Below are 18,706 nucleotides of genomic sequence, written 5' to 3' on the forward strand. Positions count from 1 at the left end.
AAATATAACCCCAAAATAATTGTTGTTTGCTATTCTAGATAATGAAAGATATACAAACTTGTTCAATTCACAGACTATCGACAAAATTAGTTATACATAATTAGCATATAATAAATATACAGCATTGCACATGCTCAAGCTACTTCTATGAATCAAGTTTATAAATTGCACTCCAAACAAAGCGACATCACACCCAAACTTCAGAAATATAGTGTCATCATTTTTTCTTCATCTTATTTAAATAAGGCTTACCCTCTCGATCAAAATGGATGGAGAATGACACAGAAGCACAACTACATTAACAATATAGAATATTTTATAAACTTGTTATATCATAATATAATAAACATACTGTGGTATAGTTTTTCTAACAAACTTGTTTTATATATTACAGCTGTCCAGTGGCATCATTCAAGAAATATGCCGATAAATTTCACCAGGACAACAACAACTTCTGACAGAGGCCTTAAAAGCAAGTTAATGAGGATGACTCCATCTGGTATGACAATGTTCCTGTGGGAAAGAATGCGCTGTATACCTCCATGCAAAAACTCAGCCAATACTACCATCAAATTAAGAGGTACACTAACCACTGTGTCAAGGCTACTATCATTACTACACTTGACGACAAGGGCGTGGAGGACCGGCACAGCATGTTTTTTTTTAGTTCAAAATTAAGCGATGACAAGAAACGTCAAATGTCTGATATATTGAGTGAAAATATTGCCCCACCATCAAAAACTGAAAAAAATGTTTGCAACATCTACAGCCAGCAGAACAAGCAGCTTGAGTCAACCAGCTCCACTTCCTCCTGCTCAGTCGCTGTCACATATTCCAGACTTCCTTGAAGATGATGAAATTGACAATCTCTTGTCTTTGATTAATGAGCAAAAGTGTTCCCTCACTAGTACTGGCCCGGTAATCACCAAAGTCCCGGTCCATCTTCCACTTTTAACTTTTCAAACTGGCAAGTTACATTTAATGTTACGAAACATTAACTTTGGATGACTGATTTCCTGGTCCGATTTACAGAAAAAATCAGGGAGATGTTACTTTATTATTTTTGTTGTTAACTTGTTACTATTAATTTGTATCTTCAGCAAGATCAATTAGGTGTGGTTACAAGTGCTTTATTCATTTGTTTGTTTAAATATATATCTTATGATATCTTTATTAATATTATTTGTTGTTGAAAAATAAATTGATCAACTTTTTCAATTTTACATCCCTTTGTGAGTTTTCCTGAGCCTTGGTAGCACCAGCTGCATTTCATATTAATTAGGAAAGTACAATTTCCTCCAGGCATACGCTTTTTTTTCTCCCACCACAACAAAAGGAAGTGCACTACTTGTCCAGTTTGAATAGTTGGGACGTGAAGCTTATAATGCAGCTTATGGTTTACGAATATTTTCTAATTGAATTTATATCTCCAGTATGTATCGGAATAATAAAACGGTTAAAGTATGGGGTTGAGTTCGCCTCGGGAAATAGATCTGGTGTCAAGACACCAGAGACTTGCTACATCCCTAAACCCCATACTTAAACTGTATATTAACTCCCATTTTATTTAATGATATGATGTTTATTTTTACCAGTATCGTGCATTGTACGATGCAGTAGGTGGAGGCCATACCGACATCGTTAAGTTATTGTTGGACAAAGGAGCTGATCCGAATAAGGTGTGTTTTTCAATAGCTTGCCATATAGGTTCCCACATTTGCTCCTAAGTACGTAAAATGATTGAAAGTAGTCAATATTTGTAATCTTTATACCAGAATATGACAAGTGTAGAGAGAAGAAATATATCGTCATGACATAAACAATAATGGTCAGCAGATATAAGCAACGCAGTAATAGAAATAAAAACAAAAATAAAACAGAAGGGTAAAATACAATAGACCGACAACGAACTGAAACACCGTTGGTTATTTTAAATATTAAAAAAACAACAATGAAACCATTTTGTTACAATGCAGATATTCACTGGTATGGTCGAGACTGGCGAACGTTTGTTTGAAATTCCGTGTAACGTATAACTGCGGATATATTTATTTTCTCAAACGTGATCAAACTTCACATTAGCTGATTTTAATCAAGTCCCTTAACATTATCTTTAATTCCTTGCCACACCAGACAAAACCTCCTTTTTCTTTCTATTCGATTTACCGGGTCGGACTCTAATAGTCTTTCGCATGTTGTTTCTGATCTGGGTTTCCGTGAATCAAGTATAATACTTTGACAGCAGCAGAGTTTAGGGGTCATATAGGCTTTTGTAAATGTATGATTTCAAGTTATATTTGGGTTTGTAAATAATTGAATGTTCTTTAACGTTGTGAACTAAATGTCCATGAAGAAGTTTAGAGGCGGAGGAAACATTTATATCTGGACACAATTAATGTTTATTCTGATTTAAAAAAAAAAAAATATGTTAAAAAGTAATACCAAAAATAAGTTTAAAAAATCATTTAAAATCACCGCCATATTGAAATGAATACACCGTATATAACATGTATTCCAACCATTATAACGCAACAATTATTCGTTGTATGTTATAGTCATACGCAGACATCAACTAAAAGAAACAACAAATACACGCTTTGATTTTGCAATCCTGTGTAACCTATTAAGAAAATATCTTATCATTTCTAACAAAACAAATCCATTTTAAAGCAAAAATTACGCATTATGCCGACTAATTCGATATAGCATATGGGATTATGTTTCAATATCAAAGTTATGAAATTTAATATCAGCTGATTTGATCACATCTTCAAGTGCCTCCTTCGATGCGTTAAAACACACGGAAAAAACATATTTAATTTGATATCGAAGTATTGCTTCACACACAAACAATGTACGTATTAAACGTGTGGCAACGTTTACCGACCGACTGGTCCCTTTGTCAAGCTATGACTGGGTTAGTTTTAAATGTACATTGTTTATGAAGGAAGTGAAACTTTGATATCAGATATTTCTAAATTGATGAATCTTATTGAATATATTTACTTTCCTATTTTTTATTATATTATTTGGCAAACCGTCTTATTGCATAAGGCATGAAATAAATGATAAAATGTTGAAAAGATATTTGAAAGTTGTCAATCAAGACAAATTAATTAGTTGTCAATAATGCCTGCATCATAAGCACGCAGCATATATACGTTTGAAATCTTCTAATGAAACATTGGTTTTGATTGGATATTAATATTCACGGGTCATTTGAACATACATTTATAATGAATACAGAACATTGATTATTACAAAGCGATGTACTTGAAAAAAAATTAACAATATCCAATATGTATTAAACTATATTTTCCAGTCTAAAATGATGTCGTTTATGTATATCAAGTTTATAAACCAATGATTGTTAATAAATAAATCAAGTCAATTAAGAACAACGAAAATATTTTCACAATTACTGTATTTTCCTAAAAGATATTTTTGACCTGTAGTGATAACATAATCCTTGTTAACTCCTATTTTGTTTACTGTTATGATGTTTATTTTTATCCAGTATCCTGCATTGTCCAATGCAGCACGTGGAGGCTATACCGGCATCTTTAATATATTGTTGGACAAAGGAGCTGATCCGAATGAGGTGTGTTTTTCAATATGTTGTTATATGGGTTCCAACATTTGCTCCTTAGTACTTAGAATGATTGAAAGTAGTCATTATTTGTAATCTTTATATCAGAATATGACAAATGTAGAGAGAAGAAATATAACGTTTTGACATAAACAATAATGGTCAGCAGATATAAGCAACGCTGTAATAGAAATAAAACAAAAACAAAACAGATTGGTAAAATACAACAGAACAACGAATAGAACATCGTTCGTATTTTTAAACATTAAAAAACTACAATTTAACAGTTTTGTTCCAATGAAGATATTAACTGTTCTGGTCGAGAATGGCAATTTTTTGTAACGTATAACTGCGGATGATTATATTTTTTCAAACGTGATCAAACTTCACATTAGCTGATTTTAATCGAGTCCCTTAACGTTATCTTTAATCCCTTGCCACACCAGACAAAAAAATCCCTTTTCTTTCTCTTCGATTTACCGGACGCACTCTGACAGTCTTTTGCATGTTGTTTCTGATCTGGATATTCGTGAGTCAAGTATAATACTTTGACAGCAGCAGAGTTTAGTGTTCATATCGGCTATGGTAAATGTATGATTTCAAGTTATATATGGGTTTGTGAATAATTTAATGTTCTTTACAGTCATGAACTAAATGTCCATGAAGAAGTTTAGAGGCAAAGAAACATATATATCTGGACATAATAAATGTTTATTCTGATTAAATGTTTTTTTTACTTAAAACAATCAAAGTAAATATTAGTTTTAAAAATCGAAATGAAAACACCGTATATAACATGTATTATAAACATAATAACGCAACAATCATACGTTGTATGTTATAGTCATACGCAGACATCAACTAAAACAAACAACAATACATGCTTTGATTTTGCAATCCCGTGTAACATATAAACAAAATATCTTAACCTATCTTACAAAACAAATTGGTTTTTAAAGCAAAAATTACGAATTTTGCCGATTAATTCAAAATAGCATATGGTATTTTGTTTTAATATCAAAGTTATAAAATTTAATATTAGCTGATTTGATCAAATCTTCAAGCGCCTCCTTCGATGCGTTAAAACACACGGAAAAACATATCTACCTTGATATCGAAGTTTTGCTTCCTACACAAATAATGTACGTATTTAACGTGTCGCAACGTTTCAAGACCGACTGGTCCTTTTATCAAGCTATGACTGGGTGAGTCTTATTCCATAAAGCATAAAATAAATGATAACATGTTGAAAAGTTATTTGAAAGACGTCAATCAAGACAAATCAACTAGTTGTCAATAATGCATGCATCATAAGCACACAGCATATATACGTTTGAAATCATGTAATGAAACATTGTTTTTGATTGGATATAAATAATCACGGGTCATTAAAACATATATTTATAATGAATACAGAACATTGATTATTACGAAACTATGTAGTTGACAGAAAATGGACTTTATCAAATATGCATTAATCTTTGTTTTCCATTCATGTCGTTTATGTATATCAAGTTTATAAACCATTGATTGTTAATAAATAAATCAAGTCAATTAAGAACAACGAAAACATTTTAACAATTACTGTATTTTCCTAAAAAGACGTTTTTGACCTGTAGTGATAACATAACATTGTTAACTGCATGTACCATTTTATTTACTGATATGACATTTATTTTTATCCAGTTTAGTGTATTGTCCGATGCAGCACGTGCAGGCTATACTGTCATCGTTAAGAAATTGTTGGACAAAGGAGCTGATCCGAATAAGGTGTGTTTTTCAATATATTGATATCTGGGTTCCCACATTTGCTCTTAAGTACGTAAAATGATTGCAAGTAGTCATTATTTGTAATCTTTATATCAGAATATGACAAATGTAGAGAGAAGAAATATAACGTCATTACACAAACAGTTATGGTCATCAGATATAAGCAACGCAGTAATAGAAAATAAAACAGAATGACAACAAACTGAAACAACGTTTGCTATTTTAAACATTAAAAAACTACAGTTATACACTTTTGTTCCAATGCAGATATTAACTGTTATGGTCGAGAATTGCAACGTTATGTTTGAAATTCCGTATAACGTATGACTGCGTGTATTTCGTTTTACCAACTTGATGACATTTCACATTAGCTGTTTTTAATCAAGTCTTTTAGCGTTGTATTTCATCCCCTATTTCGCTAGAAATAACTCCATATCCCATATCTGCGTCTTATCGGACATATTCTGATAATCTTTTTCATTTTGTCTCTGATCCGAATTTTCGTGAGTCAAGTATAATGTTGTGAGAGAGGCAATGTGTAGTGTTCATTTCGGCTTTGGTAAATGTGTGATTTCAAGTTATATTTTGGTTTGTAAATGATTCAATCTTGTTAACCGTTGTGATTTAAATATTCAGGAAGAAGTTCCGAGGCGAAGGAAAAATGTGTTTCTGGACACAAACAATGTTCATTCTTGTTCAATGTTTTTCGACGTAAAACAATAAAACAAATCGACAACTTAAAAAAAGAAGAGTTAAAATCACCACCATATCGAAATGAAACACCGCATATTATTCCAAACATTATAACGCAACAATCATACGTTGTATGTTATAGTCATACGCAGACATTAACTAAAACAAACAACAATAACGCTTTGATTGTGCAATCCGTGTATCATATTATCAAAATATCTTATCTGATCTAACAAAACAAATCTATTTTAAAGCAAAAATTACGCATTATGCCGACTAATTCAAAATATCATATGGCATATTGTTTTAATATTAAAGTTTTGAAATTTAATATAAGCTGATTTGATCAAATCATCAAGCTCCTCTTTTTCCGATGCGTTTAAACACACGGAAAAACATATTTAATTTGATATCGAAGTTTTGCTTCCCACACAAACAATATACGTATATAACGTGTCGTAACGTTTAAAGACCGACTGGACCATTTGTCAAGCTATGACTGGGTGAGTTTTATACATACATTGTTTGTGTAGAAAGTGAAACTTTGATATCACATATTTCAAAAATGATGACTCTTATTGAACATATTTATTTTCTTTTTTATTATAATTTCATTTTGCAAATCGTCTTATTGCATAAAGCAGGGAAAAAATGGGAAAAAAAAGTTATTTGAAAGAGGTCAATCAAGACATATTCATTAGTTGTCAATAATGCCTGCATCATAAGCACACTGCATTTAAACGTTTGAAATCGTGTATTGAAACATTGTTTTTGATTGGAAATTAATAATCACGGGTCATTTGACTATACATTTATAATGAATACAGAACATTGATAATTACGAAGCGATATAGTTGACAGAAAAATAACAATTTCAAATATGCATTAACCTTTGTTTTCCAATATAGAAAAATGACGTTTGTGTATATCAAGATTATAAACCAATGATTGTTTATAAATAAATAAGGTCGATTAAGAACAACGAAAACATTTTCACAATTACTGTATTTTCCTAAAAAATGTTTTTGACCTGTATTGATAACATAATCCTTGTTTACTCCCATTTTATTTACTGATATGATGTTTATTTTCATACAGTATCCTGCATTGTCCGATGCAGTACGTGGATGCTATACCGACATCGTTAAGATATTGTTGGATAAAGGAGCTGATCCGAATAAGGTGTGTTTTTCAATACATTGATATCTGGGTTCCCACATTTGCTCTTAAGTACGTAAAATGATTGAAAGTAGTCACTATTTGTAATCTTTCTATTAGAATATGACAAGTGTAGAAAGAAATTTATCATCATGACATAAACAATTATGGTCAGCAGATATAAGCAACGCAGTTATAGAAAATAAAACAAAAATGAAACAGAGAGTTAAAAAACAAAAGAACGACAACGAACTGAAACACAGTTAGTTATTTCAAACATTAAAAAAACTACAATTATACAATTTTGTTCCAATGCAGATATTAATTGTTATTGTCAAGAATTACAACGTTTTGTTTGCAATACCGTGTAACGTGTATGCCTGCGTGTATGTCATTTTTCCAACTGGATGAATTTTCACCTTAGCTGATTTTAATCAAGTATCTTAGCGTTGTATTTCATCCCCTATTTCGCTAGAAATAACTCCATATCCCATATCTGCGTCTTATCGGACATATTCTGATAATCTTTTTCATTTTGTCTCTTATCTGAATTTTCGTGAGTCGAGTATAATGTTGTGAGAGAGGCAATGTGTAGTGGTCATATCGGCTTTGGTAAATGTGTGATTTCAAGTTATATTTTGGTTTGTAAATGATTCAATCTTGTTAACCGTTGTGAATTAAATATGGAGGAAGAAGTCCACAGGCGGAGGGAAAATGTGTATCTGGACACAAACAATGTTTATTGTTGTTCTATGAGCATAAAATCAATGATAAAATGTTGAATTTTGTTTTTGAAAGACGTCAATCCAGACAAATTAATTAGTTGTCAATAATGCCTGCATCATAAGCACACAGCATATATACGTTTGAAATCGTGTATTGAAACTTTGGTTTTGATTGGATATTAATTTTCACGGGTCATTTGAACATACATTTATTATGAATACAGAACATTGATTATAACGAAGGAATGTCATAAACAGAAAATTGACAATATCAAATATGCATAAACTATGTTTTATAGTCTAACAAAATGTCGTTTATGTATATCAAGATTATTAACCAATCATTGTTAATAAATAAATCAAGTCGATAAAGAACAACGAAAACATTTCCACAATTACTGTATTTTCCTAAAAGATCTTTTTGACCTGTAGTGATAACATAATCCTTGTTAACTCCCATTTTATTTACTGATATGATGTTTATTTTTATCCAGTCTGGTGCATTGTCAGATGCAGCACGTCGTGGCCAAACCGATATCGTTCAGCTATTGTTGGAAAAAGGAGCTGATCCGAATGAGGTGTGTTTTTCAATATATTGATATCTGGGTTCCCACATTTGCTCTTAAGTACGTAAAATGATTAAAAGTAGTCATTATTTGTAATATTTATAACAGAATATGGCAAGTGTAGAGAGAAGAAATATAACAGAATGACATAAACAGTAATTGTCAGCAGATATAACCAGCGCCGTAATAGANCGACAACGAACTGAAACACAGTTAGTTATTTCAAACATTAAAAAAACTACAATTATACAATTTTGTTCCAATGCAGATATTAATTGTTATTGTCAAGAATTACAACGTTTTGTTTGCAATACCGTGTAACGTGTATGCCTGCGTGTATGTCATTTTTCCAACTGGATGAATTTTCACCTTAGCTGATTTTAATCAAGTATCTTAGCGTTGTATTTCATCCCCTATTTCGCTAGAAATAACTCCATATCCCATATCTGCGTCTTATCGGACATATTCTGATAATCTTTTTCATTTTGTCTCTTATCTGAATTTTCGTGAGTCGAGTATAATGTTGTGAGAGAGGCAATGTGTAATGGTCATATCGGCTTTGGTAAATGTGTGATTTCAAGTTATATTTTGGTTTGTAAATGATTCAATCTTGTTAACCGTTGTGAATTAAATATGGAGGAAGAAGTCCACAGGCGGAGGGAAAATGTGTATCTGGACACAAACAATGTTTATTGTTGTTCTATGAGCATAAAATCAATGATAAAATGTTGAATTTTGTTTTTGAAAGACGTCAATCCAGACAAATTAATTAGTTGTCAATAATGCCTGCATCATAAGCACACAGCATATATACGTTTGAAATCGTGTATTGAAACTTTGGTTTTGATTGGATATTAATTTTCACGGGTCATTTGAACATACATTTATTATGAATACAGAACATTGATTATAACGAAGGAATGTCATAAACAGAAAATTGACAATATCAAATATGCATAAACTATGTTTTATAGTCTAACAAAATGTCGTTTATGTATATCAAGATTATTAACCAATCATTGTTAATAAATAAATCAAGTCGATAAAGAACAACGAAAACATTTCCACAATTACTGTATTTTCCTAAAAGATCTTTTTGACCTGTAGTGATAACATAATCCTTGTTAACTCCCATTTTATTTACTGATATGATGTTTATTTTTATCCAGTCTGGTGCATTGTCAGATGCAGCACGTCGTGGCCAAACCGATATCGTTCAGCTATTGTTGGAAAAAGGAGCTGATCCGAATAAGGTGTGTTTTTCAATACATTGATATCTGGGTTCCCACATTTGCTCTTAAGTACGTAAAATGATTAAAAGTAGTCATTATTTGTAATATTTATAACAGAATATGGCAAGTGTAGAGAGAAGAAATATAACAGAATGACATAAACAGTAATTGTCAGCAGATATAACCAGCGCCGTAATAGACAAAAAAAAAAAAAAAAAAAAAAAAAAAAACAACACAGAAGGGTAAAAATACAACAGAACGACAACAAACTGAAACACCGTTTGTTATTTTAAACATTAAAAAATCACAATTAAACAATTTTGTTCCAATGAAGAATTACATTCTTTTGTTTGACATCCTGTTTAACGTATGACTGCGTGTATGCTATCTTTTCCAATTTTATGAAATTTCAAATGAGCTGTTTTGAATCAAGTCCCTTAACGTTATCTTTCATCACTTGCCACACCAGCAATAACTCCATTTCCGATCTCTGCGTTTTACCGGACATATTCTGATAGCCTTTTGCGCTTTGTTTCTGATCTCGATTTTCTTGAGTCAAGTAAAATGATGTGACAGAGGCAATGTGTAGTGGACATATCGGCTTTGGTAAATGTGTGATTTCAAGTTATATTTTGGTTTGTAAATTATTCAATCTTGTTAACCGTTGTGAATTAAATATGCAGGAAGAAGCTAGAGGCGAAGTAAAAAATGTTTCTACCACAGTACGCTGTGTTGTTCCACACTCAGATTATTGCATAATAATAAATATGAGTTATATACCACACGTGGAATATGACCTTCAAGAGTTTTGATTGGTCGAGAAGATGAACTTTGACCGGGGCGACTTTTTCCACACGCTTTTTGCCACATGCTGTTTTATTTACGTCGTTTGCTATCAACATCCGACAAATGTTGGTGACTTTGTGAGGTTTTGCGGAAAAGGGGGTTATTAAGGCAATATTAAAGAAGATGATACTTAAAGATTTGATCGCTAGTCTCAGGCAAAATTGCTACAGAAGCTCGATATCGGTTCGACGTCACACCGTCGCGTGTCCAGGTCGTGAAACCAAAACAAGATCTGTCACAGTGTTGGAAAATATTTCGTTCTCCCAACGTCCCGTTATCGCTATTTGGACGGCCTGACTATGCCTGAACTTTCACTATAAACGTCAGACATAGAACCGTCAAGAAAAAACGTAGGCCTATGGGTTTGGACATTGACAGCGATAAGTTCGTCTTCGTCACTAGGCGGGAGGCAGACTTCGTACGATATGCTTACGCGCATATAGTCTGTGGTTAATTTATAAAATTAATGCAATACTGCTACTCTCAATATTTAAAGTCGTTCATTTATTATATTTTTTATGAAGTTGTTGCCGAAACATGAATTTTGACAATTATTAAATTTGTAAAAAGAAGTTGTTTTTGAATTTTAATGAGTGATTTTTTACATATGGGTCATATCACTACGCCAGCTTTGTCAACACACACATGTGTGTATGTTATTTCCGACTGATCATGAGATTGTGGTAGAAACAGATCACACGACTCGTGGCTGTTGAGTATGGTATTTATTTCACCCTCGTTAGTTAATTTTCAAAAGTTACAGAAAGACACTCGCTAAACGGTCAAGAAAATGTTGGATTTGTGCTTGGAAAAGCCAAGGTGGGACCAAGCCAAGGACATACCATGCCTAGACTTGAAGTTTGTGGTGCTGTTCTACATTTAGCTTCTGAACTGGCAGAGAAAGTATCTGACCATTTGGATATTCCCGTTGAGGAATTCTACTTCCATATCGATAGCATGGTAGCTCGGTTACGCAAGTACTACAAGTATGGGACCAATATAGTTGCAATGAAAAGATACATGACTAAACTTGAACATTGGTTTTATGTACCAACCAAATTGATTCCTGCATATTTAGGTACCATGTCTATTCCGTCTGAGGACTTTGCTAGTAGCATGTGGCTTGATGGTCCTCGTGTCATTGATAGCGACAAGACCCCTGAGACATTTGGTCTTCAACACTCGGAAATAGACAAGGAGCTCAGGCCCATTACATCCTGTTAAACTCGACTAGTTACCACACTAGGTATGGACAGAATTGGCAGGGTTTCTTGTCTAAAGAAACTTGTGAGAGCTATCGCCTATCTACAATACTTAGCCAAAGGGTTTAAGAGAGACACAGAAGACAAATGTCATGGTTGTCAAGTATGTGCTAAAAATAATTGAAGACTGTAGAATCCTAAAAACAAGCAGAGATCTTTATTGTAAAACATGTACATCAGGAATTCAACAAAAAAGAAATTGATTGCCAACAGAGTGGAAAGCCTTTACCGAGGACCAATAGTCTTCTTTCACTATCACCGGTGCTAGACGGTAATGGTGTTATCCGTGTTGGATAAGTAAATGCAAGCGTTCCTACGTGTGAAGGAAACTCATTCTTCTACCAGGGAAACATCGGTTGGACATATTGATTGTTCGGCAATGTCACAAGAACGTTTGTAATCAAGGTCGTCACTTTACCGCTTGTGCTATATGTGACTCCGGATACTGTGCCCTCTGAAAGACTCCAACCAGGACCTCCTTTTTCATCAGTCGATATTTATTGCTTGGGTCCTTGGCAAGACGTACTAGGGGTGGACAAGTGAACAATAAACGTTGGACTGGCATGTTCGCATGCCTAACATCCACAGCTGTCCACATCGAGATTCATAAACTCAGTGATAGGATTCTGTGTCATAAGAGGTAAGTAAACTCTTATAGGATCAGACAGAGGAAACAATTTTGTTGGATCAACCAGTGATCTTGGGATCAACGTCGAGGAGAGACAAGTCCAGGATTTCTTCTTGGACAAGGAATGTGGGTGGGTCTCCAACCCACCGCACTCTTCCCACATGAGAAGGAGTATGGGAACGGATGATAGGCGTAGCTAAGATAATTTTGGATTCTCTCCTTATGAATACTGCAAGGGGTGCGCTTACACATGAGGTGCTATCAATGTTTCTAGTCGAGGCGACTTCAATCATGAACCCCCACCCTCTTGTTGACTTATAATGTGACCCACACAATTCTATTCCACTCAGTCCTTCCATGATCATCACCAAAAAATCTGATACCAGTGTAAAAATATCCCTGCCTGTGTACATCAATGACATGTATCGTGCACAGTGGAAAAGAGTGCAAGTGTTGGCAGATGCTTTATGGAAACGCTGGAGTTCCTGGATACCCTACAACAGCAACGTAAATGGACAAAGGATCAGAGGAATTTTCAAACAGCCGATGTTTTTCTGATTAGGGACAAACGAGTAGCAAAAAATAATAGGCCGATGGTGTTTCCAAGAGCTGACGGAAAATTTCGTACTGCCGAGGGCCATATAGAAAATAATAATGATGAACATGAGTTAAAAAATACAAAAGAACGACAACGAACTGAAACACCGTTCGTTATTTTAAACCTTGAAAAACTAAAATAAAACGATTTTGTTTCCTATGCAAATATGAACTGATAAAGTCGATAATACCTTCTCTTTGTTTGAAGTCCTGTATAAAGTTTAATTGAGTATGTAACTATTTTTCCAATTTTATCATTAACTTATTTTGATAGGGTCCCTTACCTTTATCGTTCATCCCTTACTTATCTGATACAACTCCATTCACTTTATATGCATCCTACCGGACGGACTTTGATAGTCCTGTGTATTTTGATTCTTATCCGAATTTTTTGAGTCATGTATGATAATGTGACAGAGGCAGCATCAAGTAGTCATATCGACTTTGGTACAAGTGTGTTTAAGGTTTTATTTAGGTTTGTAAATGATTCAATATTATCAACCATTGTAAACTAAATAGCCATACATAAATAAGGAGGCAAAGGAAAATGTAATATCGGTACACAAACAATGTTTATTCTTTTCCGTAGTTTTAACTGCTAAACAATAATGAAGAATAATTTTAAAAAATCAGTTAAAAAACACCATTTGGAAATGAAATACCGTTCATTATTCGATACGTTGTAACGCATTAATCATACGCTATATTTTATATCCCTAAGCAGATATCAATTTTAACCAACAACAACCCACGCTTTGTTTTTGCAATCCCGTGTGACATATAAACTGATTTCTTATTCTGTCTTAAAAAGAAAATCCATTTTTCAAACAATTACTCGTTATGCCGACGTTCCCAATACAGCATATAGTATTGTTTATTAATCCCAAATTCAAAAAATGATTTCGATCAAATCTTCAAGCGTCTCTTCCCATATATTGCCATACAATAAACAACCATACTGATTTCCTATTTTTGATTTCGAGAACAATTATAACAAAGGAAGCATGCATATAAATAATGAGGCGCTTAGAAGCTATTTGAAAAATGTCAAGCTATGTAAATTAGTCGTCAACAATGCCTGCATCATAAACAAACAGCATATATACGTTTAAATTCATCGTGTATTGGAATACTGTCTTTGTATGGATATTTATAATCTCGGGTAATTTGAAAAACATTTTTTATGGAAAAGAAGTAAGAACTTAACAAAGCGATGTAGCAGGATATTGACTATACCACATATGCATAAACTATGTTCTTCTGTCTTCAAAAATATCATTGAAGTATTAAGCTACAGTTGTGTGACCGCACAATGCACCAAAAATACCGTGCGCACACCGTGGGTTTTAACAATCGTTCGCCCCGTTGTGCGCTTTTCTCCGCACAACTGTGCGATATGGTACAACTTGATGATCAATATTACGGAATGAAAAATATACGGAAGGCTGGTTTGCATTAATGTACACTGTATATATTACTGTAATTTTTCATCACGATCATTAAGATCATGTACAATTTTACAATGCGTGTTAGTCGGTGTTACAGTGACCGTTAGACTGTAATGAATGGGTTTTGCTCCTAGGTAACAGAAGAGGAAAATAACAATTTGATGAATGACCTAAGCTTTACCTGGCCTGTGCCTGACACATATAACTGATATGTGATACCGTATGAAAACATAACTGGACGTTTAGTATTTATTATTTGCATTTGTGTTGGTCTATAGCTACCCTTCACCTGGTTTTCACACCTTGGCGAGTTACGTAAGAGCCCAAGCGGGGGTTTACATTGTAACTACGGTCCAGCTACAGGTACAAAGTAGCTATGTTTACCTGTATTGCCGAGACTGTGTTGTCATTTAAAGTGTCGACTAAGGTTGTTTAAAAAACACCGAAAATACCATTTCTAAATTTCAGAAAGTATAGACAGAAAGATAAGCTTACAGATATAGCTAGAATATAGAAACAAACTACATAATCAAGTTTGTGTTTTTAAACACATGCAAGAAACCGTATATATTGCTAAGGCATTCCTCAATTTACACCAACCACGATCGTTATCGCACAACATTCGTCCATCGTCCGCACAAATGTGCGCAAGCAATGATCGTCCAATTTCTTATCGTTCGCAATAAGTGCACACATCGTGCACACACCGCACATCGTGTAACGTTGTGCGATCCCACAACTATAATAAACCGATGATTGTTTACAAATAAAGTAAAACTTAATTTCATTATTACTGTATTTTAAAAAAGATGCTGTACATCTGTCATGTTAATATAGCCTTGTAAGATATAATTTTATTTACTGATATGATGTTTGCTATTTTATCCAGTCTGGTGCTTTGCGGGTAGCAGCACAGGAAGGTCACACTGACATCGTTAAGTTATTGTTGGACAAAGGAGCAAATCCGGAAGAGGTTTGTTTTTCAATCTTAGTTATCGCGGTTCCTATTTCTGCAACGTAAAATGATTTAAAGTAATTACATTGCCTGCAGTTTTTTTAAAGTCCTCTTTTAAGGTTACAAGTATGATTTTAACACCAGTTGATTCATACAGGCTCATATGGCTCTTGGTATACATAGGTCACATCCAAAGGGAACAATAATGTAGTTAACAAAACGAAGCTACGTACCTGTAATGATAACAATATGCTTGCTAAATCCCAGTTTGTTTACTTGTGTAAATTTGCGTTTTATCAAGTCCAGTACATTGTTTATTGCATTATCTAATGGTCATACCAGCATTGTCAAGATATTGTTTGAAAAAGATTCATATCCCAATGAGGTTTGATTTTCAATATATAGATTTCCTGGTTCTTATGTTGCTTTTAAAGTGGAATTTTGGTACGTGAAAGAATGTCAGCATTTCATTTGATAGATTGTGTGTTTTCCTATTATCTAATTCAATTTAATTCGCGTTTTCATTCAGTTCCGTTCTCAGGATTCAATTCAACACATTAATGGATTTCAGCAGCTTTGATCAGTGTTTGGTCGCCAACGATTGGCCCAGTCCATTTTCGCTACATACATACTCCCTTCTTTAACAAAGTCTTTGAATCTGATGACGTGTACACAAGATCCTTCGATGGGTACTGCGACTAGATTCAAACATGTGACCTCCAAACTCTTAGACATAACAGTCTAACCAATTTACTTCCCTGATCCCTAGTGATTGACCCAGTCGATACATTATAAAGCATCAACTCGATATTTGATCCTTGAGTTCAAGAAGGAAGTGACTTTACAAAAGGATTTTAGGAACAAAATCGAACATAATTTTGAAAACAGGGAAATTAAAAATGATAGAACTAACAAAGCAATAATTTGTTCCGACTCTTTGTCACTATTACAAAGATTCAAATCGGAATTTGAACAACATTCTCATACAAAATATTTCTCTTCGTATTAACAGAATTTTATTGTTTTGCCACCTGATCTTGATTTCAATTTCAGGCCATGTCGCAATAAACGGAATTGAGAAGTTAGATAAAGCTGCTAAAGCAGCTCTTAACCTTCATCCGAGAGATATTAAACTGCAATTTTCTTATTAACAACCTTCTATAACAAATTTTATAAAAACAAATTGGCAAAACTAATTGTCTGAAGAATTAAACAGCAAGTTATTTGCAATGCAACCTAATGTGGGTTCATGAGCAACAAGTAGAGCATACCACAGAGAGGAAATTGTCATCTCGCGACTGCGTAATGACCATGCCTACATCACACATGGCTACATATTGCGTAAGGAAGACAAGCCTTGTTGTCATGCATGCCATCAACCTTTAACAGTCAAACACGTAATGATTGAATGCGCTAATTTCAAACAAATACGTGAAGGATTGTATGATGTACCGTCTATAAAAGAGTATTCGATACAGTTTCAGTGCAATTGATATATGACTCTTAACACTCTATTGATCTCTAGAATAAAATATAATATATTGTGCAGCCAATTTGTTAAATATTGATGTATTTCTTGAATCTTTTACATACATTAATCTATAAATGTTGGTTTGATGTGTTTTCTTTCGTGAATGTCTCTTTTTACAACGTTGTTCGGCCCTAAATGACCCACATTGTCAATGGGCTATTAATCAATTTAAAAATATATATATATATTTTTCCTCACTGAAAATTTGTGGCATTGCAATTTAAAGATATTATTTTTGAAAATAAATTCCGAAAAGAATATTAGAATATAGTGTTCAGATCGGCTAAGGAGTGTTAATGCGATTGTAAGGAGCACCCTGATCTCAATTTCATGTTGTAAAAAAATCACGAATGATGCTTAGACATTAAATTTTTAATTGCATTTCTTTATTTTGGATTTTTTTTATAAAACATTACAAGCAATGAGGACTAAGGCATTATTGTGATATGAATTACTACAGCTGCAGAACAAAAACATTGTATAGGCATTGAATCAACAGATGTATATATGCGGTGCCTATAATTATCAGGTTTTCGTTCTGTCTATCTGTTCGTTTTTTATCTGTCTACTTGAAATCTTATGAAGTAAGGTCAAAATTCGATCAAATGTGGTTGACATACTACTTACCCAAGTTTCTTTCTCCGGTTGGATGATTGACAATATTCAATTAGGCTGCTGTATTCTGATTGGCTGGTTCATAAATGTGCTGTCTTCTGAATGAATCATCTCAATTTGATCAAGCTTGGTTGGTTTCCTAAGATACAAAATTCTAGAAATATCCTGTGATGAAATGATAAGAATTTGATTAACTTTGACGGGTATACTACCCATGTCCTTCCCTAATTATCTTACTTCGGTTTTTATGATAGACAAATTTTCAGGATGTTTTTAATGAGGCTGATGAGTTGCTTATGCTTTCTGTTCAATACTTTTTAGAAGGAATTATCAGAATTTGATGGAAATGCCTGTAATACAATTTACGCAATTCTCTCGCTTGAGTTCATCGGTTAATGATATTTTAATAGATAGCCTACATACATATTACACAATCATACTACATACAGTTGTGTGACCGCAGAACTCACCAAAAACAGCGATCACATTTTTAGACAACGCTTAAGTAGTTTCGATTTGGCAGTTGAAGGGTCGAACATATCGAGAGAAATATCATTAATGACCAGTACATTCTCGTATATTCGCCTTGACCTCTCTAGACTGAGAACAGTTAATGCATTTTTAAAGCAATGCAAAATGCATTCACTTGCCGGATCATTGCCCAGGAAATGCTTTTTACGCGTTGCAAAGTATTTTTTTGTGAAAACTTCTTGGGTTAGTGATCTAGTTTTCTGGCTTCCAATGATTTATCATTGTCATTGTTATTAATTGATGAAAAGTTAACTTTAACAAGTATTATAACATTGTATTTATCACTCCTGTTCGCTCGGATGGAAACTCGCACTTGCCTTAATATAAAAGGAAACCAGAATACACGGTAAAACCTCTCGTTTGCGAACAACTGACGTCATATAATTTCTAACGATCGAAAGTGGAATCAAACATTGGTCTTCTTATTGAAAGGCGAGTGTGTTATCCACTGCACCATCTTAAAACAGTATCTGTGTGATGTGTGAGAAAAAAATAACGATAAAAGACCTTTTTCAAAAATCTTCATGATTATATAGTTTGATACTCCTTGTGAACAATTC

The 18,706-nt window shown here is 33.5% G+C and overlaps 1 protein-coding gene across 1 annotated transcript in view; it reads left to right on the forward strand.

The window, feature by feature from the left end:
- The window catches only part of LOC110459491 (ankyrin repeat domain-containing protein 17-like), a 93,429-nt gene that overhangs the window by 71,501 nt on the left and 3,222 nt on the right, over window positions 1–18,706 (forward strand). Inside the window, exons 19-25 of the mRNA XM_021511772.1 lie at window positions 1,596–1,679; window positions 3,518–3,601; window positions 5,276–5,359; window positions 7,151–7,234; window positions 8,430–8,513; window positions 9,671–9,754; window positions 15,404–15,487. Coding sequence (XP_021367447.1) covers window positions 1,596–1,679; window positions 3,518–3,601; window positions 5,276–5,359; window positions 7,151–7,234; window positions 8,430–8,513; window positions 9,671–9,754; window positions 15,404–15,487 — 588 coding nt within the window. The remainder of the gene's footprint in view (window positions 1–1,595; window positions 1,680–3,517; window positions 3,602–5,275; window positions 5,360–7,150; window positions 7,235–8,429; window positions 8,514–9,670; window positions 9,755–15,403; window positions 15,488–18,706) is intronic.

This window comes from Mizuhopecten yessoensis, unplaced genomic scaffold, assembly GCF_002113885.1.
Source record: "Mizuhopecten yessoensis strain PY_sf001 unplaced genomic scaffold, ASM211388v2 scaffold10087, whole genome shotgun sequence".
Lineage (NCBI taxonomy): Eukaryota > Metazoa > Mollusca > Bivalvia > Pectinida > Pectinidae > Mizuhopecten > Mizuhopecten yessoensis.